This window comes from Symsagittifera roscoffensis, chromosome 4, assembly GCF_963678635.1.
Source record: "Symsagittifera roscoffensis chromosome 4, txSymRosc1.1, whole genome shotgun sequence".
Lineage (NCBI taxonomy): Eukaryota > Metazoa > Xenacoelomorpha > Acoela > Convolutidae > Symsagittifera > Symsagittifera roscoffensis.
The window spans coordinates 38284997-38309874 of NC_087065.1; the positions used below are offsets into that span (position 1 = coordinate 38284997).

At 39.5% G+C, this 24878-nt stretch overlaps 2 protein-coding genes across 7 annotated transcripts in view; one reads left to right on the forward strand and one right to left on the reverse strand.

The window, feature by feature from the left end:
* The first annotated feature begins 8109 nt into the window (after positions 1–8109).
* On the forward strand, positions 8110–9940 carry LOC134845127 (uncharacterized). Its single transcript, XM_063861996.1, has 3 exons — positions 8110–8477; positions 8670–9318; positions 9629–9940. The coding sequence occupies exons 1-3, from the start codon at positions 8166–8168 to the stop codon at positions 9781–9783; spliced, it is 1116 nt and encodes a 371-aa protein (XP_063718066.1). The 5' UTR covers positions 8110–8165; the 3' UTR covers positions 9784–9940.
* A 6989-nt stretch (positions 9941–16929) lies between these two features.
* Positions 16930–24878, reverse strand: part of LOC134844126 (beta-1,3-galactosyltransferase 5-like) — a 207975-nt gene continuing 200026 nt past the window's right edge. For all 6 annotated transcript variants that reach the window (XM_063860640.1, XM_063860637.1, XM_063860639.1 and 3 more), the window contains 3 exons: positions 18428–18679; positions 17684–17725; positions 16930–17453 (listed from right to left, as the gene is read on the reverse strand). In XM_063860640.1, the coding sequence (XP_063716710.1) occupies positions 16944–17453; positions 17684–17725; positions 18428–18679 (804 nt within the window). In that variant the 3' untranslated portion in view covers positions 16930–16943. The remainder of the gene's footprint in view (positions 17454–17683; positions 17726–18427; positions 18680–24878) is intronic.

A 24878-nucleotide genomic window follows, 5' to 3' on the forward strand; every position in this document is an offset into this window, starting at 1 on the left:
TACAATCTAAATATAATAAGATGGTAGTGGCACTGGGCATTTATAGTTGACTACTTAAGAGTATATAAACATTTCGTTTCGAGAAAAGGAAGATTTTTTTGCATGTTTTTGAAAAACCTTTGATAATCCATCGTATCCAAACTTTTTTTGAGTTTTTCCTGCGCTAGTTTATGGCTATTTCTGAGCACAAGTGTGATATAGTTGTAAGACAAAATAATTAAATCATTGTTGGCTGCAGCTGGTTTTTCGCGTTTATAGTACTAATTTACTACGAGAGATCAACCCGTGTAATAACCAGTTTTTTCAAAAAACAAAAGCTTACCATAAGCAAATTATCCGGTCCATTTTGAATTAAGGGTAGCAAACTGATTCAAAAACTGCGATCAAAGAGGGGAAGATTTGTTAAGATTCAGAGTTAGAGCAACTGGAGTTAGGAGCTGTGGTTAGAGACTGAGATAGAATCTGAGGTTTGAACTGAGGATTGAGAAGAGGTAGTGATTGTTGAAGAATGAATTGAAAGAAGTGAATATAAATGACATGACAAACTAAGCATCACAAAAGTACCAGTTAACTATTAACATACTAAGTAATTAGTTTGAGATCACTAGTTGACCTTTTCTGAGTTAAATCAGTTTTGATTATGATTCAATTAATCTGTCTGACCTTGAGATGGTCTGACCTCAACACCCCCACTCAGGCTGAATTGGCTTTGTCCAATGTCAGGCTGCAACCCATCAGGCTCGACGATGCAGTTCCACCTTAGCCTTGCTCAGAGTTTTTGCCAACAAGTCAGCTTCCATGAACTCAGTAGGGCAATATTGGAGTTTAACTGTCTCATCTTCCACTCGTTCTCAAACAAAGTGGTATTTCGTATCGATTTATTTCGTTCGCTTCTGCATCACAGGATTCTTGCTCATCTTGATACAGCTCTGGTTTCCTCCTTGATGACAGTTGGTCCGTCAATAACTACGCCCATCTCATCCAGAAGTGATCGCAGATAGAGAGCCTCTTGATACGAGAGCCATTGCTTGTTACTTAGCCTCACAGGTAGATATGGCTGCAGTTGGTTGCTTCTTGAAGCTCCAACTAATTGCTGCCCCTGCCTTCTGCAAATGAAAGCTGTAGTCAGTAGTTGACCTTCTTTCATCCAAATCTCCAGCCCAGTCAGCATCTGGGGATCCATAGAGTTTTACTCCACCAGTTTCCTTAGTGTAGCACAGCTCCAGATCTTTGCTCCCCTTCAGGTAACGAAGACCTCTCTTTGCAGCCATCCAGTGCACCCTTCCCGGATTCTCCAGGAAACGAGAGAGTTGCGTCACAGTAGCTAGGATATCAGGCCTTGTTTGCTTATCTATGTACAATAATGAGCCCACAATTCTTCTGTAGTCCTCAGCCTTCATGGATACTGCCTCTGCTGACCCAGTTTCAGGGCAGTCCTTCTTCGACAGTTGCGCGCTGATGTCCGCTGGTGTGCCCACTGGTTTGCATTCAGCAAGACCAAAACGCTTCAAGCAGTCGTCGATGTAACGAGATCGATTTACTGTTACCGCCCCAGGTGACTGCTTGACCTGCATACCCAGAAAACAGGACAATGCGCCTCTTTCATCCATCTGGAATCGTTCGGACAAACGGCTCCTCAGCTTGTCAACTTCGTCTTGACATCTGCACCCAATGATGATGTCATCTACTCAAACCAGCAGATAAATCATTGCATCGTTTGTTCCCCTCATCGTGAACAAACAGAAGTCATTGCTGCTTCTAGTGAACCCTTCATCAAGTAGGAAAGTGCTCAGCGTCTGATACCAGTCTCTGCCTGCCTGCCGCAGCCCGTAGAGACTTCGTTGTAGCAAGCACACTTGCCTGTCACTGCTGCTGAACCCCTCTGGCACACTGTCTCTGCTAGAGGAGAATTGAGGAAGGCTGACTTAACATCCATCTTATGAAGTACAAGATCATCTTGTGACCCTAGAGCCAGCAGTATCCTCTTTGTTTCGGGTTTACAGATTGGAGCAAACGTCTCATTGAAGTCAAGTCCTTCCACTTGCATGAACCCTTTCTTTACATATCGGGCTTTGAACCGCTCCACTTGTCCCATCGCATCTCTCTTTACAGCAAGAACCCATCGTCCAGGAATAACTTTTCGTGATTGTGGTCTATCAACAAGTGTCCTTGTTCCCATGGCTTCTAGAGACTTTACCTCTAAAGCCATTGCTGCCAGCCACTGCTCCTTTTCGGGTCCTGACACTGCTTCTGAATAACCCCTCGGCTCTTAAATTCCAGTCACTGAAGAATGGGTATAGGCCAGTCCGTATCGAATGGGTGGGTTCCTTGTCCTAACGGACCTCTGCACTAGATGATCAGTAGAATGTGAATCTACTGCTTCTTCCTCGACCTGATTTTCCTCAGTAGCCCCTGCTGAATCTGCAGTATTATCCTCAGTTGGCGCGCTTCGTGCTTCGCTGGTTTTTGTCGTGCTTGGTTGCTCAATATCAATGCACCCCTCGATTGATAGCTCCAGGGTTTGTAATGGCTCACTATCAACGATGAAGTCATCTGGAATGATGTTCTCATTGAATGTCACGCTTCTTGCTCGCACCACTCGTCTTGTCTCTAGACCCATCAACAGGTAGGCTTTGCTCTCCTCGTCGTAGCCGATGAACTTGCTTTTCTTGCCCTTTGGATCCAGTTTCCGTCTGTTGTCTCGATACAGATAGTACGCCAGGCAACCGAACACACGCAAATAGCTCATTTTTGATGGTTGCCCATAGTGCATCTCTGTCGGTGAAAGGCGCTTCTCGTTGCTGGATATGGGACACAAGTTGCAAACCCTCACAGCTGTCGACATTGCTCGCACCCACAACATCTTCGGTAGCTTTGCTTCGGCCAGCAGACATCGAGTCATATCTGGGATCACTCTGTTGTAGCGCTCTGCTACACCATTCTGTTGGGGAGTATTGGACACAGTGAACTCTTGCTCTACCTGGATTTCTCTACAAAATCTTCTAAATGCATTTGACGAATACTCACCTCCATTGTCAGTTCACAGGCACTTCGGTGCTCCATGCTCAGCCACAAACTCCTGGAACTTTAGTAGAGCATCACTCTTCTTCACCAGGTACTTGACCACAGCCAGCCGACTGAAGTCGTCGATGAAGCTCAAGGCATAGCGTGCACCATGCATACTCGGTACTTCAAACGGTCCTTGAATGTCACTGAAGACCCGTTGCCCCACTGCCGATGCTCTGTTGTCAATCTTCTTAGACACTGCTACTTCATGCATCTTGGAAGCTGTACAAACTTCACAGAACTCTAGCTCGCCCACATTGACAAGCGATGAAAGTCGTCGGTGCCCCAGTCGTCGGTGCCACAACATTGCATCACTGGTGTCCCTCCTTGTTTTTGTCATTAGTGTCATCGGGTTTCCGTTGAACTTGCAGTCAGGGAAGAAAAGCTTGCCGCGCTGCTTCGCAGGTAGCTGACCCCCATCTGGTGCCAGTAGATGTGACGCATCTGCAGCGAAACTGAAGATTGAGCCTCTAGCCACAGCTGAGCTCACACTCATCAAGTTCACACTGTAGCTCGGCACAAACAGCACATTGTGAAAAGTGTAGCTCCTCACAGCATCATGGCAGTCCCTGATCTCCACTTCCACTGATTCTTTGCCCTCAATCGGTGACAGCGTGCCGTTGGGGTTCTCCACAGTTGTCCCTTCGTTCCAGCTCTTAAAGCTAGAAAAGACAGCCCTGTCGCGCACTACATAATCATTGCATCCCGTATCCACAACGAGGTCGTCTCCCTTCATTGAAGTTGCAGCACAATAACTGTAGAACCCTGTCCTCCCCTGCTTGCACTCCCTTGCATAATGTCCAGGTTGCCCACACTTGAAGTACCCTTGCTTCTTTGCTCCTGGCCCACTTGCTTCGTTTGACCCACTGCCTCGAGCACTGGATTGTCCGCTGTCACTTTTGGATTTGCAGTCACTCGCCAAATGACCATTCTGACCGCACATATAGCAGCCACTACTTGCCACTCCTTTCTTCTTCCTCACAGCTTGCGTGGCTATATGACCATGTCCAGTCCTCTCTCCACATCGACCCTGCCTCGAGCCATCGTAGTTCCTCAACCTCGTTCTCAGCTCTGGAAACGTCTTGACTGGTTGAAAGCTCTCTTGCACCACAAAACTCTCATAGCTGTCAAGCAGCCCATTGATCACCAAAGCATTGAACAGTGTGTCCGTGATTGCTTCTCCAGCTTCGCTCAACCACGTCATCAGCTCTTGACTGCGAACGAAGTAGTCGTCCAGATCCTCCTCTGATCCTAGGCGCAGCTTCACAAGCTGACCTACTAGACTGACCACCGTCGGCTCTCCACACTGCAAAACTTCTCTTGAAGCAGCTTCCAAGCCTTCGTCCCATCGCCATAGCCATCTGTTCCCGCGCAGTCGTTCTTTATGTACATCAAAGTGGTGCTGTTGAGCACCAGAGCCAGGTGGGACCACACAGTTTTTCGATTGTATTTCCTCTACTGGATCAACACTGCTCGCTCCTGCATCTTGGTATCGTAGGCTGCCTGCTAATCAGGCCCTTGGTGAGCATCAGCGCCACAAACTTCGTCGACCAAGTAGGAAAATTGTCAGACTTTCCACTAAAAGCCGCCAGTTTCAAGTCCATCGTTGCTTAAGGCTGCTAGCTAAAAGCTAAAAACACTGACAGAAAAATATTACAAGAAAAAAATTTGAAATCCGGGCCTATAACCTGTTAAGATTCATAGTTAGAGCTACTAGGATTAAGAGCTGGGTTTAGAGACTGAGAGAGAATCTGAGGTTTGAACTGAGGATTGAGAAAAGGTAGTGATTGTTGAAGAATGAATTGAAAGAAGTGAATATAAATGACATGACAAACTAAGCATCACAAAAGTACCAGTTAACTATTAACATACTAATTAATTAGTTTGAGATCACTAGTTGACCTTGTCTGAGTTTAATCAGTTTTGATTATGATTCAATTAATCTGTCTGACCTTGAGATGGCCTGACCTCAACAAGATTTGCCAAAAGTGAGAAAAGCAAAAATTGGTTTTTAATTCGAGGAAGATTTGCCAAAAGTGAGAAAAGCAAAAATTGAATTTTGACTGAAATGAGAAAACACTTTACATAACTATAGAAGAAATACTGCACGACTCAAAAAAAAACTGACGGAATGCTGAAAAAAATTTGAAGCAAATTGTGCACTTTAGCTGTTGTTTTCAAAGGCAGGGAATAACAAAAACACTTTAGATGTGTCTATTTTTTTCTCCACATAAATTTGATTGATCGAATCGAGACAACAAAGTTTGATGCAAAATTTGAGTTTTTCTGCACCATTTAAAAAGCAGGTCATACTAACTAGTGCATTTTTTCTGCCAAAACTAAAGAAATTTGTTGCATGTCAAGCTGATACTTATAATGTAGTTGACGAAGATGGAACCGACCAATCAAATTGAACCATTCAGTGCTGAATCAATGTGTGGTTGGGTCGAGTCAATAACCATTGGTTGTCAACAGAAGAAAAAAAACCGTTGCTTATATTGGTTTTTGAGTTTGCCTAGAATTTTTTTCAGAACTTAATTGATCAATCTTTAATACTTTAAGCTGAAGAAACTTTATATTTTTTGTACAGCTGATAAAAACAAATTCCCAAAATGAAATTTAACCCCAAGTCTGGTCAACAAAAACGCAACAAAACGATATTTTTAAATGCTGCAATTACAGAAGTAGTATTTCTCACTCTTAGTGCAAAATCAAGCCATAACAAGTGTCCAAACAGATTGCATACCAAATGCAATCAATAATGTTTTTATTATCACTCCCACAGATGTACTGTCACGATGTTTGGATGCGGTAAAAAACGCTCACGAGGGTTTCGTTTGGTATCAAATTAAAAGTTATTCTCAGTAAGCTAAACAGGGTGTGAGAGTGCATCCAAGATGTTTTTACGAGCACTCGTGTTTTGGAATGAGATTTTTTGTCTCAGAATTTTTACAAGAGCTCAATCTGCTATTTTGGTCAAGTTAGCTCAAGCAGGCTAAAAACTAGTAAGCTGAATTTTCTTCTGTTTTCACGCTTTGCTTGACCACGTTTTTCATCTCAGTACCTTTCATGTCAAAGTAATCATTGTGGGTGGGAACATCGAGTTTCCGCTCAACCGTCACATACCGTATACATCGTATACGTCAACCACCAGATACCGAAAAAGTAATCACAAAACAAAAACTCCTAACAATAAAAACGATAGGAGAAGCAATAATCAAAAAATGGCTGTCTGTAGGGCTGTTCAGACAGGGAAGAGAAGCAGCCGCAAATGACGACACAATTTAATTAGTTTGCAAGACACTCCACACATACTCAATCGAATAAAAATCATAAAACGTTTGAAAAAAAATGAAAAAATATATCGTCTTCTTTATCAAAAGCGATTTTTACCAGAGAATCGAAGTGAAAAGAATTTCCAATTTTGTTTTTATTTGGCTTTGGAGGCAAGTCTAGGTGAAAAAATGGACGCAAACTTAATGTCAACTTGACGATATCTTCTTTTTCGAGCCAAATCTATAGTGTTAAAAACTTGCGTTGGCTCACTAAAAGTGGATTGAACTAGCGCTCGTCTGTAAATTGCTGATGGGTGGGAAAAAGGAGGCCATTGATCTTTTTCTATGATTTTCATCGAAGTCTGTGCTTTTTTGCCAGCTGACTTTCGAGTGTCGGCTAGGAGCCAGGATTAAAAAGATGGCGCCGTGGGATATTTCAATTGCATTTTTTTTTTAGTTTTGAGGGCTTCAAAAATAGGAAGTTCGGCCAATAAAAGAACACAATAGCCTGCAATTATTTCATATCCGTTATTTCATCATGCTCAAGGAATATGCAATTATTTTTTCAAGACGAAAGTAATAAATACTGCTCCAATACTAAAACTATCGTTTTTCCCCAACAACTGCCTATGACACGCAAAAAAACTTAATAGTTAATCTTGCATCTTGCTTTTTTGAGATTTCCCGCACTCAGTGAAACGAGAAAACAATCGATTATATTACAATTATAATGGAACTTTTATCAAAATTATAATGAATTGTATGCGCCAATTTTAGATATTTAAACAATTTAGATTCAATTATAATGATAAAATTGTTTGCGACATAATAATAAAATATAATCAATTGAAATGCATTACAATTTTTGCAAAAATCTCTCATAATCTTTTATAATTTATTATAGCCTCTTAGAATCGCTTATAATCTATTATAATCTGTTATAATAAACTATTATCTTTTTCTCTGTCCAAATTCTCAAAAAATGAGATGTCTTGTAACACTTTGTTTCATAAAGATCCCTTCAAATTAGGTGAAAGGATCCTGCGGTAGGTGAAATATAACTCTTCCAACTAAATCTTGAAGCTAAAGCAGTGTGCTGATGTTTTGATGGTAAAAAAAATTAAAATGTGCGTCAAGAAACAACTCTAATCAAGAAAAAATGAAAAAATAAAAACGTTTGAAATCTCAATTGATTTGAAAAGTGTTAAAACAGTTTTCCCTTTTTCCCATAAGCCAACGTCTGCAAAAAGCAGAAAATATAAGCAAATATAAGGTGCAAGGTCGAAGACAAAATGGGAACCAAAAGGGATGATAAACGATTATAATCAATTACAATGGATTTTTTCTGCAAAACAAATGAATTAGGAGTTCGGATGAAAATGATCCATTATAATCAATTATATTGTGTTATGGTGATTATATTTGATTTGAAAAATTGAGATTATAATCAATTATTGATAATTTAAAATCAATTTTTTTTCATTTTTAGTATGACTGGTACTAATGGTGCTAAAATCATATTATAATCGATTAATAACGCTTGAAGCTGGACGCGGGTGAAACATTCAGGGCTTCTCTTTGATACCATTAGTTATACAAAACTTTTTCTGTTTTTCAAAAAAAAGAACAATTGCAGTAAGTTTTTGGAAGTTAGTTAAATTCCAAAACGAATATCGTAAGTCTCGTGTGCGAAAGTACAAAAACCAAACTCCTTTTTACTGTTGACGAAAACAGTGTAATTTTTTTTTCAAGAAATGAAAAATTTCAGGTTACGTTTCAGAAACAGATTTTGTGAGTTTTATCGGATTTCTCGTGGCAAAAACAATGAACTTGTCAGACACAAAGCCTGCTGATGATTTATACGACGCCACTGAAGAAACTGAGCACGCGGCCAAGGACTTGTTCGACTGGGACAAAATTACCCATTATGTTTATGCAGTGGTATGTGTGGGCTCGATCATTGGAATTGGACTCAATATTCTCTGTTTCAAGACCTCTCTCTCCCTGCCCAGGGCCAAGTCGGTCTCCTCCATCCTCATGCGACATCTCGCTGTCTGGGACTCGGCCGCTCTATTCTACAACCTGATCGACCATGGCTTGATTCGAATTTTGGGAATTGGATGGTCCTGTCAAAACGTTAGTTCTTAAGTGTGGTTTTTGCATTTAACATTATCTTCATTTTGTGTTTTATGATATGCAACAAGCATAGTCACTGAAAAATTGTTTTCTAAAAGATCTTGATCAGGAACTAAGCACAATGAAGTATTCCATTTAAGGTTGATAAAAACAGCCGGAACCTATCAACTGTGTATGTTTTGGATATTTCAGGCGCTCATCTACAAGATATACAAAATGTGTTGCATGGGTGTTCGTATGACTGCAATGTATCACGTGCTGGCTATGGCCCTGGACCGAATGATAGCAATCATGACTCCTATTTGGCACAAAAATAACATGGCCACAAAAACCAGCAAAGTTGTCGGAATCATGGGAGCCTCCATTATTCTGTTCTGTTTATTTTGGTCATCCCCACGACTGTACGTTTTCGGGAAACAGGAGAACGGGAAATGCGGATTTGCCGAGCACAGCCGACTTCTACCGGTTGCGATGAAATGGCTCATAGGAATCTCCACGTTCGGAATGAATTTGGTGTTGCCACATGCCATCTTCGTTGTAGCGAATGTCGTCTTCGTGCAATCGCTCAACCAACGAAAAACGAACACGACGAATGCTATTAAAAAGGATACAAATGGCGCGAATAAAGACCCCAAAAAAATGGAGAAAGTATCCAAAACTCAAAATAACCAGAGAAGCTATACACTGATGCTGTTCATGATGACTTTGGCGTGCACGAGTGCATCTATCACAATCGGGTCTATCAACATCGTCAGTTTCGCAATCGGCGAAAAAACGGAGGTTGAGTTTCTAAATTTCGACAAAGGCCACACTGGATTTGCTAAGTTCCTTTCTGGATTGGGTGAAGCTCTTTTTCATTTTTTCTTGCATAGAACACAAATGTTGTTCTTACTCTAGTTAAAATTAACAACAGTGCTTTTTCCAACTTCTTAACATTTTGAAATGAAAAAGCCTCTTGTAATTTAAATAAACAGAATTGTACTAAAAAGCTGATTTTCCTTTCCCCATAAATGATATCCACATTTTTAGGATCGATTTCTTGCTTTTTTTTCCGAATGCGATCTCACAAACAGAACGTTTTTTTTTCGGAATGCGATCTCACAAACAGTTTTCTATTGAAAAACAACAATTGAAAATGAAAAAGAGCCTAGGCGATATCGTGGGAGTATTGAACAATTCTATGAATCTGCTGTTCTACATGATAAGCGGCTCAGTGTTCCGAAATGCTTTCTTACGAGCTTTGAGAATCTGGGTTCCAACTAAAACTGGCGTCAATGAAACTGGAACGACAAGTAATTTCCAGTGAATTAATCTGAGTCAACTCTCATTTCTTGGATTAATACCAAAATACCAAAAAGATCCGGACCAAATCTTGAGAAAAACATCGACTTTATTCAATAATAAATGTCATTCTCATATATTGAATCCCTTAATTGAATGCTCAATCTCTTCTGACCAACTTGAGTCGTTTATTACCCTTAAAAACACACGTATTGAAAGTTCGAAAGATTTCAATTAGGGAAAAAAATTGAAAGATTTCCATATATTCTTCGAATTAATTAAGTACAAACAAGTGAGCGCACTAAACCAGCGGCAATTCGGTTATTCAAATCTTGATATAAGATTTTGTTGTGTCAAGTAATGCATAAAACATGGATTTTGTTCTGCGAAGTATTTGTCGTGAGAATCAGATTTAGAAGAGCGCTGCTTGATTTTTCAAGATCGTTTTGATGTAGGCCGAAACTACATGATTATTAAGCGTGATAATAGAGTCATTTCTTTCTGTGAAATTTAGAGTCCCTAATCTATCGTGAAATCCTGAAAAAACCCTCAGGCATTCGACACACTGCCTTTGGTTCTATTTTAGAACATCCAATTTTGGCTGACCCACAATAATTTTTTTCGGAAGGCGCCTTTATTTAATCATTTTGAAGGCAAGCGCGCGCCAAAAAACCGCAATCATTAATATTGATTATCGTCAGACGTGGCCAAAAGTGAAGTTTTTTACACATAACGCAGGATTCAAAAAACATTGCAAAAACGTTTCAGTTCGGGAAAAACTCAATTCAATTTTCAATTTTTAAAATTTTTGAAAAGGTTCGATATTCAAACATCGCTGAAATCTTCGTGATTGCAATCAATTGAGTTTTCAACCCTAAGATTATTACTTTTTAAACTTTTTAGATCATTTTTCTCATAATTTGCTGTGGTTTGAACATCCTGGACTACTTGTACGGTTGTTTTTTCTGTGATACACTTCAAAATAGCAAGTGATAATGAACTTATGTTTCTTCTGGCGTAAAAGTAGTTGACAAAAAAAACTTTTTTTGATTTGTCGTTGATTTTCTGCAGATTTTACAGAATTTAACCAAAAATGCTCATAATGATTTTAAAGAAAATAGCATGAAAATACTGCAATAGTAAAAATTCTAAGAGCGCTAGGGAGTATAAATTTCAAATCACGACTGAAAAAGCTTTATTGCTCCTACTTTTGATACGAAAGTTACGTAATATTTGTGCTCGGGTTGGGTTTTTTTCTTCAGACAAATTTCGACTTTTTAATTAGCCATTTTGGACGGAATTTTTAATATCGTTCAAAAGCTATTGCTATCCTGAGCTTAAATTTTGAAAAGATATTTCACCTGTGATCATTTTTTGTAAAGTTATGGCGGTTTAAAGGTTGAAATTTTGGTCAATTTGGGACAATAAACGCGCGATATATTTAATCCGTCTTTGAAATCGTTCCACATTGGTTATTTGCCATAATTGATTTGTTACAAGTAGCGAAATCTATCCTTTTGTATTTTATATGGCGCGTGGGGGAATGATTTTCACATAAAATTTCAAATTTTAGAAAAAAAAGATTTCATTTTATTTTATTACATTTAATTTTTTTATGTTACTACTGCTCCATAAACCTTAAAAGGCTGTCGGAACATTCAGGGCTTCGCTCTGATACGAGCAGTCTTGTTATGGTTTGCCACTCAACCAACTCCAATGATTATTTATTTTACCTGATTTTGCGTGAAAAAAAAAAACAAAAACAAAAACACAACCATACAACGTTTTGGTCTTAAATCGTTTTGGTCTTAAATCGTTTTGGTCATAAAACGTTTTCTCTAATCTTAAGAGTCAAATGACTTCAAACTAATCATTTTGGACTTAAAAGAACGTTTTTAGAAAAAAACAGCTCTATCAATTAGCCTTCTCAAATAAAAGATGAATGATAGAGTTGTCCCAAGAAATCAACAGGGTCTTTAATGTAAAATGTTTCAATTTACTGCGATATCCAATGTTTAGCCCATATGAAAGAGGTTAAATATGTTTTAGAAAGAGTCCCGGGTTGACCAAGAATGCTAGTCATACAATTTCATATATGGAAAAATGCTAATCATACAATTCCATAAGAACTATTCATGCAATTCCATAAGAACAGAAAATTGCATGAAAGGTCTATGATTCGTATTTTTTCATATATCGAAATTGTATGACTAGCATTTTTCCATAAACCAAAAATATTGATGTTTTACATTTTAATTTCTCAAATTTTTTGGTTGTGTTCGTAACCGAACACAAATGACATAATCCTTGGTTACTCAAAAGTAGTAACCTAAGGTTTGGCGGTCTCGCATTAAATAGGCATTGGAAACAGCCTAAAATGTTTTAATTCTGTCTTACACAAATAATTTAACGAAATTAACCAACGTTTAAATTTTGGCAAACATTTTCAAAGATGATTATTTCTAAAATTTGAACTTTTAAATTACCAGACATTGATCAAGGCATAGAAAAACATGTCATACAAAAAAAAGAGGAGTTTTTGAAAGAAGTTATGAAGAGAAAAAGAAAAAAATCCAGGACTACGTTATACACACAAAAAATTATCTTTGCATGCAAAAAATTTTTTCAAAAATTGTTTATTTGAGTACGAAATTCAATTTGCGGTTGAAAAAAAAAAGTTTTTCTTTTTTATGTAGTACAATACACCGATTTTTATGCCGAAATAAGAGAAGGTTTTTTTGAAAATTCGACGGCGCCATTTTAGCAAAATGTATGAAATTTGTATGATTAGTTTTTTTTTCATAGACTTAGTTTATGGAATTGTATGATTAGCATTTTTGGTCTATGGAGGTCAACCCGGGGTTTTGAGACAACCGAGCAGCGTCTACTGCTTTATTTGATTGCTTTGTTTGCTTAAAATTTCTTTTAAGTGGGCCCGCTCTGTCTCATTTGTACTGCATAACTCATGACAACATTTAACCAAAAAAAACTTCTAAAATCCATAGAAGCATTTCCATGGATATTGTTAACTAATAGTTTGAGTTTATGTACAAAGTCATCTATTTCTCATCTAACATCAGAAATAAACAAACTCTAGATAATTGTAAGATCAAATCACCGCTCAATCAATACTTGCTTATTTTAGAAGCAAATATGAGTTGTTGGCTACTTTTAAGCTATCAAAATTTTATTTAAATTAATTTGCTATAACTTTTCAGAACGCTAAAAGTTTGTGGCTCAGCGTTTGACTCGGATGTCAAGTAGTCATTACGAGACCAAACTGCACTTTTGTAACACGAATCATTTGATGTGTGTGTCTGAGATCAAACATTAATCATGGATAGCCGGTAACTGGACGAATAGCTCTATGTTCCAATTTTATTGTTCCGACTTTTGATACGAAAGTAACGGAATATTTGTGCTCGGGGTGGGTTTTTTTTTCTTCAGACAAATTTCGACTTTTTAACTAGCCATTTTTGACGGAAGTTTTTAAATATCATTCGAAAGCTATTGTTGTTCTGAGCTTAATTTTGAAAAGATAGTTCACCTGTGACCATTTTTTGTAAAGTTATGGGGGTTTAAAGATTGCCATTTTGGCCAATTTGGGACAATTAACGCGCGATAAATTTCGCGCTATTAACGCGTAAGCGGAGAATTAATCCGTCTTAAAAAATAGTTCCAAATTGGTTGAAAGAATCTTATTTGCCATAATTGATTTGTTACAAGGAGCGAAATCTGTCCTTTTGTACTTTATATGGCGCGTGGGGGGATGATTTTCATAAAAAATTTCAAATTTTAGAAAAAAAAAATTTTCATTTCATTTTTTTACGATTAATTTTTTTTGTTATCACTGCTCTATAAACCTCAAAATGCAGTTGGAACATTCGGGGCTTGGCCCTGATACGAGCAGTCTTGTTAGTCTTAAAAACACAAATTATTTTCTCAAATTGTATTTTTTATTTCTGCGTGGTGTGATGGAAGGCTCCAAGTAAAAAATTGAAACTCAAGCATACTCCACAGTCAGAGTACAATGCACAAAGTGGACAACAGTTTTGATAGAAAAAAATTAACAAGAAAAATAAAAAAAAGAACTAAGAAACAAATAAAAAATATTGAGAATTTTGCAACTATTTGCAGAAAATTTTGATTTTTAATTTTTTTTGTTCCAATTGACTTAAGTTAATTAATTTTTTTGGCTTAAGCTAAGCATAAGTAAACTCTTTTAATGATGCTTGCTCCCATTCTTCGCGTGAAGTTGGACTGTAATGAATTCATATTGAATCTTTTTTCTCGATACTTGGACTTAAAATGTTTAAATTTAAAATTTTGTAATGATTATCGAAACACGACTAGGAGGGTTTACTATAATTTATCATTCAACTCATATTGCCTGATTTTGAGTGAAAAAAAAATAAAACACGCCCAAATACAGAGTTTATCTCCATTTTCAATGGTCGGAATAAAACAAGAACGAAAAAACAGTTGTGGCAACAACATACAAAGACAAAAACTACAGTTTGGCTTAGTAGAGCTCATGAGGTCAAACAAATTGTATCCAGATAAGACTTTAATTCTGTTTAGAATAAGCTTAGATTTAAAAAATTTGTTCTCGAAATTAGAATAGATAAAAAGAATTTTCAAAAAATGAACTCTTTGTTAACAATTTTTTAAAACTCTTGGCCAAAAAGTTAAATAATCCGTTTGTTAAAACTTGTCAGAGTTTAAAAAATTTAGCCAAGTACTGGAAAAAATAGCTAAGTACTGGTTTGCTGATAGTTTTTTTTCCAACAAGGCTCATATTGGCTTATACGCTTCGGGGCTATTCAATATAGCACATAAATTTGGTCGGTTTGGCTCATTATCTAACGAAGAGTTTGGTTAATTTTTTTGTTGGGTATTGGAGTGTTTAAAGCAAAAACACGTAGAAAGTTGCAAATTACAAGCTCAAACTGGTTACAAGCTAATTGCAAGCCATGTTTGTGGCCCGGTGGCTGATATGGGATTTTCTCGTGGGTTGGGGTTTCTTTTTAAAAAACATTATGGTTTCTTTTTCAGAATGACTGAGGCATTTTTTCTCTGAAAGTACAAGTAAAAAACCGCCCTTTTTGGGAAAATTTTGGAACTGTTTGTCTAAGAAATTGCATTGTTTTGGCGCGTGCTCATCTTCAAAAGTATTACATATTGTCGCCAAAGATGCCTCTACAAAAATTTAGAGTTGGACAAACATCGAATGAGTGACAGTTCAAACTAATAAATTATGAAATAAATTGTATTAATATAAGAACGTGCTAAGCTGATTCTGGGAAAAACTCTCAAGTTCAATCATTTTCAAAAGAGCAAAGGATATGTATGTTATTATTATCAATTTGTGTTGGATGGTTGATCATTTTGTTTACAAATCAATATATTCTGGTCTAATCAAAGATTTTTCAGTAAGTTAAATCATGTAGTGTTGCTCCAAAGTTTGGGATTCTCATCCGCAACAAAATGTCTCCAGTTATCTGTTAATAATCAAACATCTGGCGATTTTACATTCAAAAATATATTTAACCCTTTAACTATCAATCATATGACAACACTAAATTCAAAGATGAAAAACGATTTTATGACCCAAAATTTTTTAAATTTTTTTTATTTGTGTCAACTATATTGGGACTAGAATTTATTTTTTCTTTTTATAATATATTTTCCGTAAAATCACAATAAAATTTTTTTACTTTTTCTTTATATAGTCCCATAAAGCGTATATTTTGTAGATTAAACGCCATTATATTTTTTTGCACATTAACTCGTAAAAAATAGGACTAATTGTATGCAATATTTTCTGCTTTGAAACAAAATACAAATCTTTGCGATACTAAAAGCTTTTCACTAGTAGGTTCAAGTTTTACCAAACTTTTTCAAGTACTAAAATTTTGTTTTCAAATCTTTAATTTCAGTATATTAGCTCATGGTGCAATGTCATTGGTCAATTGTAAATTTTTTGCGTTAAATTATTTTGAACTGAAAATCATCAGAAAACTTTAAGCAAAAAATGATTTTATTGGCAATTTGTAGTTAACTTGTGGTTGCAGTGCTCCATTATTTATACTTTTACAATTTTTAGTTAATTAATGATCGCAATAATCCATTATCTTTGGTTTAATTACGTGTTGATATTTCAATTTTTGCTTTAAATTATTTTGGAATTAAACATTATCAGAAGTTTTTATAAAATATCTTGCAAATATGGACTTTTTTTGCGGTTGTTTTTTTTAAATTTAATTCATATTCTCAATCTCCTTGCTTCATTGAGTTTGCTCTTGATTTTATGATTTGTTGTTTGCCTTAAATTGTTTGAGAACTAATATTATCAGAATTTTTAAAAATTAGAATGATTCATGTTTGCTGCATTGAGATTGATTCAAATTTGAAAAATTAAAAGGGCTCGAATGATTGAAGACCTAGAAACATAAATCTTAGTGCCCAGGAGTTTTTGACGGGAGTGATTTTCTCATTTTTTCAAAGACCTTGTTGACTTTTGTCAGCCAGTTTTTTCGACTTTTGAGCGGTTCCTTAACTCCGGAAAGGATCATATTTTACAGTTTGCTGTTTTTTTTTAAATTTAATTCATATTCTCAATCTCAATGCTTCATTGAGTTTGCTCTTGATTTTATGATTTGTTGCCTTAAATTGTTTGAGAACTAATATTATCAGAATTTTGAAAAATTTAAATGATTCATTTTTGCTGCCTTGAGATTGATTCAAATTTGAAAAATAAAAAGGGCTCGAATGATTCATGTTCGCTGCTCTTGTTTTCAAATTTAAAATGAAAAGTCATCCTTTCAATGAATCATATTGTGAAATAGATTTTCTGGAGTTTTTTTGGACACTGAAATAGATTTTCTTGATACTATATGGTGGAAAAAAAACGATTTTAGTGGAACTATTACGCTTTATAATCGATATGAGAATAACCCATTTTCTAGCTATTATAATAGAAAGTGTTGCCGAAATTTGTGACATTCTATCAATTATAATGGCCGCATTTTTGGTAACATTTTCATAATTTCATAATTGTTAGCTTAATTTATGTTTATCCGAGTAGCTTCAGTACGGGTAGTGATTCTCTGTTCTCAAAATGGCTTTGGAAAACTTTCATCAGAGACAAAAATTGTTCTATTCTGAGGTTGAAAATTTGTATAATCAAAAAGTTAACATTGATGAAAAAAGGGATGATTTATTTGCACCTTCGGAAAGTTTTGTCTTTTGTTCATTAACTAAAACAACTGAATATTTCTTATAAATAGCATTCAGGGCGCGAGGCCTTTTGATTGGATGAATAGCTTCGTAAGGTTTACTCGGGTCTAAATCTTTAACTTTGGGCATTCCTGCTAGATAATAATTTTGACCCTCAAAGTTTGTATATGGTTGCTTTTCAAATGTACTGATACAGGACCCGAAGAATACGTCTTCCCAGTCCCAGAAACATCCTGATCTATTACCCGGGTTCTGACTTGAGTTCAGGAAATTCTGTGATTCCGGGAATCCTGTGCAGTGGAATGGACATTTGGCGGTTATCTGGGGCAGCAGGGAGGTGGAGAAGAAATAGGCGGGTCCGTTGCAGTACCTGGGAAATATCTTCTCGCTGTACTGCTCATGGGACACCACCCATTTCTTGTACGTCCTCGGAATTTTGTCACCTTTTCGTAGCACCTGAAAACCAATCACGTGGCTCTTTTTGCGGAAATATTACAGTAACTAACTCTTCTTCATAGCATTTTTTGGTCACCTTTCAAAAACTTTTTTTCTTCGGTTTTTAGCACAGAGATCTAAAATTATGTCGTAAAATGATGTAAACACACAGAAGAGATCTGAAATCGTTTTTCAAGTTGAACTTTGCATTTAGGTTTTTCTGAGGGCCTTTTGGCATTTCTGAAACGTACCGTTGCATTTTTGAAGCAGTTCCCACCATATAATCCACTCGCCTGAAACATTCATGACTTTGATTGAATTTTTTCGATAAATTAAAATACTTTTGGAAGGTTTTATTTCCTGTAAAGCTGGGTAAAATTTAAATCGCTTTTATGAATCCGAATTAATAATGCAACACGTTTACTGAGTTTACTTTTTAAACAGTTTTTATAAACTTTTACTCGGTCAAACAAAATTTGAGAAAGTTAACACTCATTAAGTCTTTAAAATTTGCATTTAAGCCAGAAATTCATAGTTTAACATAAAAAATTTTGTTTTCAAGTGACATCACAAGACTCTAATAGCCATATTGCCATACATTTACAGTTTACTACAACTTGAGAGCCTTCTAATAGGCAACTGCCGAATGAAGCAACCACTGAGCAAACATTAACTTGGTCGTATATAACAACAATGTTTTTGTTTTTTTGTTGTATTTTTTGACAATTACAAAAGAAAACTTACAAATTGAGCATTATCACAAGTGTAGAGATCTTTAACTTTAAAAAGATCATTATTACGACTTTCACTGTCAGATTTTGCTAATTATATTAAAGTTACGCTGTCCAGTTGTCCCACTTTGCTTGTCATAACATTAAAGTTTATTTCCTCCAGAAAGTAATTTACCTTAAAAAACATAGCAAAATTTTTTTTTATTAATTTTAAATTGAATTAAATTTTGAATTGAAAAAGGATTTCATATATTTCCAGCGTACATTGGTTGGTTTCTGCAACTCCATTAATCGTATGAATTTGTCCATGGCTCCCAAGTGTGTATAGGTGTCATCGTCAACTTTCAACACATACTTGGCATCCGGACAGCTCTGGTTCACCCACTGCAGTGCCATGAGTAGTTGCACTGTGAGAAGATGGTACTCTGGCTTCAAGTTCACAACTATGATGTCACGACTGTACTTCGCTTCTGACTCCAGTCGACGACTTCCCGATGAGTCATCTGGTAAATTGACCTGCATAAAAAAGAAAATTTCATTCTGAGATAAATGGTAAGAAACAATTTAAGCTCATGAGCTTAAATTGTTTCTTACCATTTATGTCAGAATGAACTAAGTCCATTGAACTTATAGTCCAAAATGAGTTGCAACGACTCATTTGTAAATGGTTAGAAAACGACAAACTCGATTTTTTCTCAGAAGGTAACTTTTACCAACCATCCAACGAAAAATTCTTCTGAATATGTTTTAGATTTAGTTTTGTTTTGATGACTTTGAATCATAACTACGTTAATACTTTTGAATGCGGAGCTGGGACAAAAATTTAGAACAAAAATCATTGTTTAACTATAACAAATCAACGATAAAAATTGTTAGGACGCAAAAACTAATTTAACAAAGTTTATAAATTTTCCAAGGTCGCATGTTTAAAAATCAGATTACTTTGATTGAATCTGATTTTTTTTTCTTTAACAAATTTGTTCAACATATAAACTCCTCCTCGCTCTTTGCCTCAAAATACAAACCCTTAAAGACAATTTGGTCAGTGCATCTCCCCAAAACAGCAACAGCAAAGTCTACTCAAACTTAAGTTTACAAAGAAGGAAGTAAATCCTCAAGGAAAGGACAAACATTCGAGCTCGTAATACAAAAAATTGCAACAGAAGAGAACTCGCAATGAAAGTCAACTCGTAAAATACTCATCGTTGAAGTCGCACCAAATGTTGCGAGCTGGCCTACAGAAGTTACTACCGAAGCTGAACACAAACTTAGAGCTAATTATCTCTCTGGGAAACTTTAAATCAAAATTTTCAAATTTTTAATCAATTTTTAAACCCTGTGAGTTGTTTCTTTCCTTTACGTTTCTTTCCTTAACGTTTGCAACCGGCCCGAGAGGAGTACCTTTACGAGGTGCGCCGGATTCAACACGAAACCTCCTCATCAGTGGATATCGCCATCCGAGACAGATCAGCGATCTGGAAGAAACTCACCCGTCGCCGGGTTTTTGGGAGGCAAAGGCATGGCTCCAGCACATGACCTCTGCCGCTTGTTAGAAGCTGGAGACATCGAAAGCAACCCCGGTCCCATCCAATGCCACCACTGCAGTGTGACCCTACGCCACCACCACCAGTACAGCAAGATGCCACAAGAAGACAGCGTGCAGCAGTGTCTCGCGCTACAGTACCACACAGGAGTGGAAATGCACAGAACATGGCGGTCGCACTACTACTCCCGTGGTCAGCACAGTGCCCTCCCCACTTCCCACAAACTGCGCAGTATGTAAGAGAGCCTTCAGGGCCATACAACGGTCCCTGTCCTGCGAGGACGACAGCTGCTCAGCTCAGTGTCACCTGAAGAAAAGCTGCAGCAATCTCTCCAGGTACTCACCTGAAATCTGGTTGTGCTCTTCCCACTCCGCACCAACCAGCCCAGACAAGAGGACCATTGCCGGCAGAGACGCGAGCAGCCTCACCCAGGCCGGGCCCTCTCAACCCGTTGAGAAGAGAACCTGCAAAGCCTGCAAGAAGACAATCGCCAGCAACATTCCAGGGATCCAGTGCCCGAAGTGCCGAGGCCGCTTCCACCAGGCGTGTGTAGTCAAACAAGGCCACACCAGAGACGAGGTAGATCTCTTTGCCGCCGGAACTGACTGGGACTGCGCTGCATGCGACAAACCCGCACCCGCCCCCAGTCCGGACTTCAGCGAACTGGAAGACCGCGCCCGCAATGGCGGCAAGTCATCCAAGGAAGCCCTTCGCATCTTACAGTGGAACGCAGATGGCATCAAACTGAAGATGCAGGAGCTCGCTGCCAGAGTCAAGGAGCTAAACATAGACGTTGCGATCATCCAGGAGTCCAAACTCAGAGCCCAGGACAAGAACCCCAAGATCGACGGCTACAGTTGCATCAGAGTAGACCGTCCAGGAGGCAAAGTCAGAGGCGGTTTGCTGACCTTCATCAAGGAAGACGTCGCGTTTGAGTCCCGCAAGTGCTGGAATTGCCAAACCGGCAATGTGGAATCATGCTCAATCAGATACCGCCTTTCCAAGAAGAAATGGATCAATGTAACAAACATCTACATCCCCCCAACAGAGAAGTAAACACTGAAGAACTACTCGTCCTCGACAATCTCCCGTCCGGCGTCGACTGCTTTTACGGAGGGGATGTCAACGCCCACTCCCGCCTCTGAGACCTGCACCAACCCCAGGACAGCAGAGGGGACCGCATTGAGGAGTGGACGGCAGACAACGACCTCCTGTGCGCCAACGACGGTACCCCCACCCGTATTAACAGAGGGACAACAGGAGGGAGCTCGCCCGACAACTTCCTCGTCCACACCCGTTGGAGGTCCAGAACTGAATGGACAGTGGGAGAGTGTCTAGGATCTGACAACCTACCAATGGTGATCACCCTGCGCTACAGAGTAGGACTGTTCCCTCAAGCTCCGAAACCCGCGCGCTGGAAGACGAAGAACGTCAACTGGAACGCCTTCAACGACGCCTTAGAGTCGGAAGTCGCCCTCTGGGAAATCCTCCCTACCGTCAGAGCCAGCGCGAAGAGATTCACGGAAGCCATCACGGAGGTGGGCAAAGCCCACGTCGGGAAAACCAAACCTGGCAAAAAGAAGAAAGTTGGTTTGTCCCCCAGAGTGCGCCTTCTTGTGAAGAAGAGGAACAACCTCCGGAAGCTCGTCCACACCCGCCGCGAAGAAAGGGTTGCAGCTTGTGGTGAGGTTGCCTCGGCCGTGGAACAAGAGAAAGAGAAGAGCTGGAAAGAATTTGTGGAAACGCTGGAAAACCAAAAGGACTACGCGAAGACCTGGCGCGTCCTTGGTGCCATCAGCGGTAGCCCGGACTCTTGTAGCCCGAAAGAAGCTATAAGGGTCGGAGACAAGATCCTGACCAGCAATACTTCCAAGGCAGATGGCTCATTACGCCAAAGTCAGCAAAATCAGCTTCTCGGCAGAAGAAAGAAGCAGGATTCACCTTGCGAAACGCACAGTGAACAGCCCTAGTGCAGACGACAGCACCACAGCAGACTTCTCGATAGTCGACCTGAATCGTGTCCTGAAAAAGATGAAGAACCGTGGAGCAGCCGGCCCCGACGAGGTCCCGCCGACCTTCTTGAAGAACATTGGTAACCATGCCAAGACTGAACTCCTCCGCGTCTTCAACATGTCGTTCAGAGAGGGAGTTGTCCCCCAAGTCTGGCGTAATGCGGTCATCATCCCGCTGCTCAAGTCCGGCAAGCCTGCTAATAGTATCGAGTCTTACCGGCCAGTCAGTTTAACTTCCTGCATTGTGAAGTTACTGGAGAGGAGGATATTTCACCGCCTCTATAACCTTTGGGTTTGGGAAAAGGTTTGGAAAGAGGACCTCCTGCTATGCTGGTTCGAGAGCGGAGTCCCTCTGTCTTTCATCCGCTGGATTTGGGCCTTCCTCAGAAACCGACAATTCCGCGTCCTGTTTAATGGTAGCCTCAGCAGAACCCGTTGGTTGATCCACGGAGTCCCACAAGTTGCAGTATTATCTCCTATGCTGTTCCTCTTTTACATTAACTCCGTAGCCGACGTCATTCCGAAAGATGTGCTGAACTCAATTTTCGCAGACGACCTCACGATCTGGGCAAGCGACCACAACAAGAAGACCGCTCAGTGGAGAGTCCAAGAAGCAGTTAAGCACATCGAGTCCTGGTGCCGCAGTAAGAAGATGCTCCTTAGCGACAAGAGTGTCGTCACCTTCTTCTCGGCAGCGTCCTGTGACTACAAGTGGGTCCCGTCCCTTAACATGAACAACCTACCAATGAAGTTCGACCCAGCTCCAAAGCTCCTCGGCATCTACATGAACCGGACCCTCTCGTTCCAACAACACGTTGAATATGTTGTTAGGAAAGTCGAGAAACGCTGCAACCTCCTAGGTTGCCTTGGCAACACTGGCTGGGGATGGAAGAAGCGCCCCATGCGCAGCGTCTACCTGGCAACGCAGCGCAGCATCTTGGACTACGCCGCCCCTGCCTGGCAGCCGTGGATTTCCAGGACGCAAATGGACCGCTTGGAAAGAGCGCAGAACCAAGCTCTTCGTCGCATCACCGGCCAGACCGCCTCCTCTCCTGTGGAAGCCCTCCGCATCGAAGCGGGCCAGTCCAGCTATGAGACAATCTCCCGGCAGCTGATAGCCACCTCCAGGGAGAAAGCGTTCAGATGTCCTCCGAACCACCCGAGACGCCTCGCTCTCGAAGGAGAACAGAGACACAGACTCTGCCATACAGCTGGCGTGAGAGCAGCAAGAGGTTAGAGGCATCACTCCCAGAAGGACTAACCCCCCGAGAACCGCTTGCTGGCCCTACTGTGTACCTGTGGACCGCCAACCCGAGGAAATGGACTGTGTGCTCAACACTGGTTGGTGGCAACAGAACTGATGCCAGGACCGAAGCCATCCGAGTCATCCGCGAGAGTGAGGCCAAGTGGGTGATCTACACAGATAGATCAGCCTCTGAAGGTACCCACTTTGGCGGGTCTGCGATGGTTGTGACCCAAGGTGACCCGGAGAATCCGGTCACGATCGACAAGATAAAAACCAAAGGAAGGATCATCACATCTTCCTATGAAGAAGAGAAAGAGGCCATGGATAGCGCAATCAAGTGGCTGGAAAAGAACACCGTTGAAGAGCACGACAAGCTACTGATTTGCATCGACTCCCAGTCTCTGATCGCTGCTCTGGACAATGAAAGCTCCGATGTTGCCTCCCTGTGCCGTCGGCTGGATGCCATGGACCGCCACATCGACATCCAATGGGTTCCCGGCCACATGGACATTCCCGGGAACGAACTCGCCGACAAATTTGCCAGCGAAGCCACAGAACTCAAAGACGACGCCCAACCTACAAGCCTGAAAGCCGCCAAAGCAGTAATCAAAGGAACCCTGAAAGACAAACTGCCCTCCCACGCCAGGACAGCAGCTGTGTACGCCAACCACTCTATCGCCAAGGACGAGAAAACGCTGACCAATAGAAGAGACGCTGTCATGTTAGCGAGACTGAGAGCGGAGCACAGCATGCAACTGGCTGCGTATCGCCACCTTATGCGCCCAACAACAGACCCAAGATGCCCAAAATGCTTCCAATATAACCAAACCCTGGAACACTGGCTGCTCGAATGTCCAGCAACTCTCAGGACCCGACAATCCATATTTGGCGACACCAACACCGAGCTTTCAGTCCTTACCGACGATCCGATCAAGGCGATCGAGCTGGCGAAGCGCTGCCTCTGAGCACGCTTCGGCTCCCATACAGAAGAAGAAGAAGCAGAAGAAGAAGAAGAAGAAGAAGAAGCAACAGCAAAGTCTACTCAAACTTAAGTTTACAAAAAGGAAGTAAATCCTCAAGGAAAGGATAAACATTCGAGCTCGTAATACGAAAAATTGCAACAGAAGAGAACTCGCAATAAAAGTCAACTCGTAAAATACTCATCGTTGAAGTCGCACCAAATATTGCGAGCTTGCCTACAGAAGTTATAACCGAAGCTGAATACAAACTTAGAGCTAATTATCTCTCTGGGAAACTTTAAATCAAAATTTTCAAATTTTTAATCAATTTTCAAACCCTGTGAGTTGTTTCTTTCCTTAACGTTTGAGAGTTGTCTTAAATAACGAGATCTTTGTGGTGCCTGCATGTTGTCGCGTTACCCTACGAGCTGTTTGGCAAATAGCAGAGAACCGTGCTAGCCGCCCTGGTTATAATTCTTATCCCAATTTTTCAAACTAAAATGGAAGGTTTGCCATTCGGCCGACAAGCAACAAGTTTATGAGTCGGGTCTCCCGCATTGGAGTTCCATCAATCAAACAGATTATAGTAGAATTTCAATGTCAGTGTCCACAAAAGTAAAAAAAATATCGATTGGAAATTTTTCGAGTCAACAAAGATCATTTTTTATCCAATATAATCGATTTTTTTTTTTCGTTTTCGTGGACACTGACTATGAAACTCAAAGTCATTTTCTTTCTATTTTATTGAGATGCGAATTTCATAGAGTTTTTTCTACGTTTTGAACTAAGTTGGTTAGTTGTTGTTCAATTTAGTTTTTTTTTCTGGGCAACTTTGATTTTTTGTTAATGAGTAATTATGTTACTGAGCAACTGAATTCTGTTTCTTTCAACAATTCTCTTTAATTGGAAGAAACTTTCGGGGGAGATGGTAAAATTGCAGGTGGAATAATTCCT

Excerpts from the sequence above, each read along its gene's own strand:
- LOC134845127 (XM_063861996.1), top strand. The coding sequence starts at position 8,166 with ATGAACTTGTCAGACACAAAGCCTGCTGATGATTTATACGACGCCACT. Across the intron at positions 8,478-8,669 it reads TTGGATGGTCCTGTCAAAAC|GCGCTCATCTACAAGATATA; the intron begins GTTAGTTCTTAA and ends TGGATATTTCAG. Across the intron at positions 9,319-9,628 it reads TAAGTTCCTTTCTGGATTGG|GCGATATCGTGGGAGTATTG; the intron begins GTGAAGCTCTTT and ends AAAAGAGCCTAG.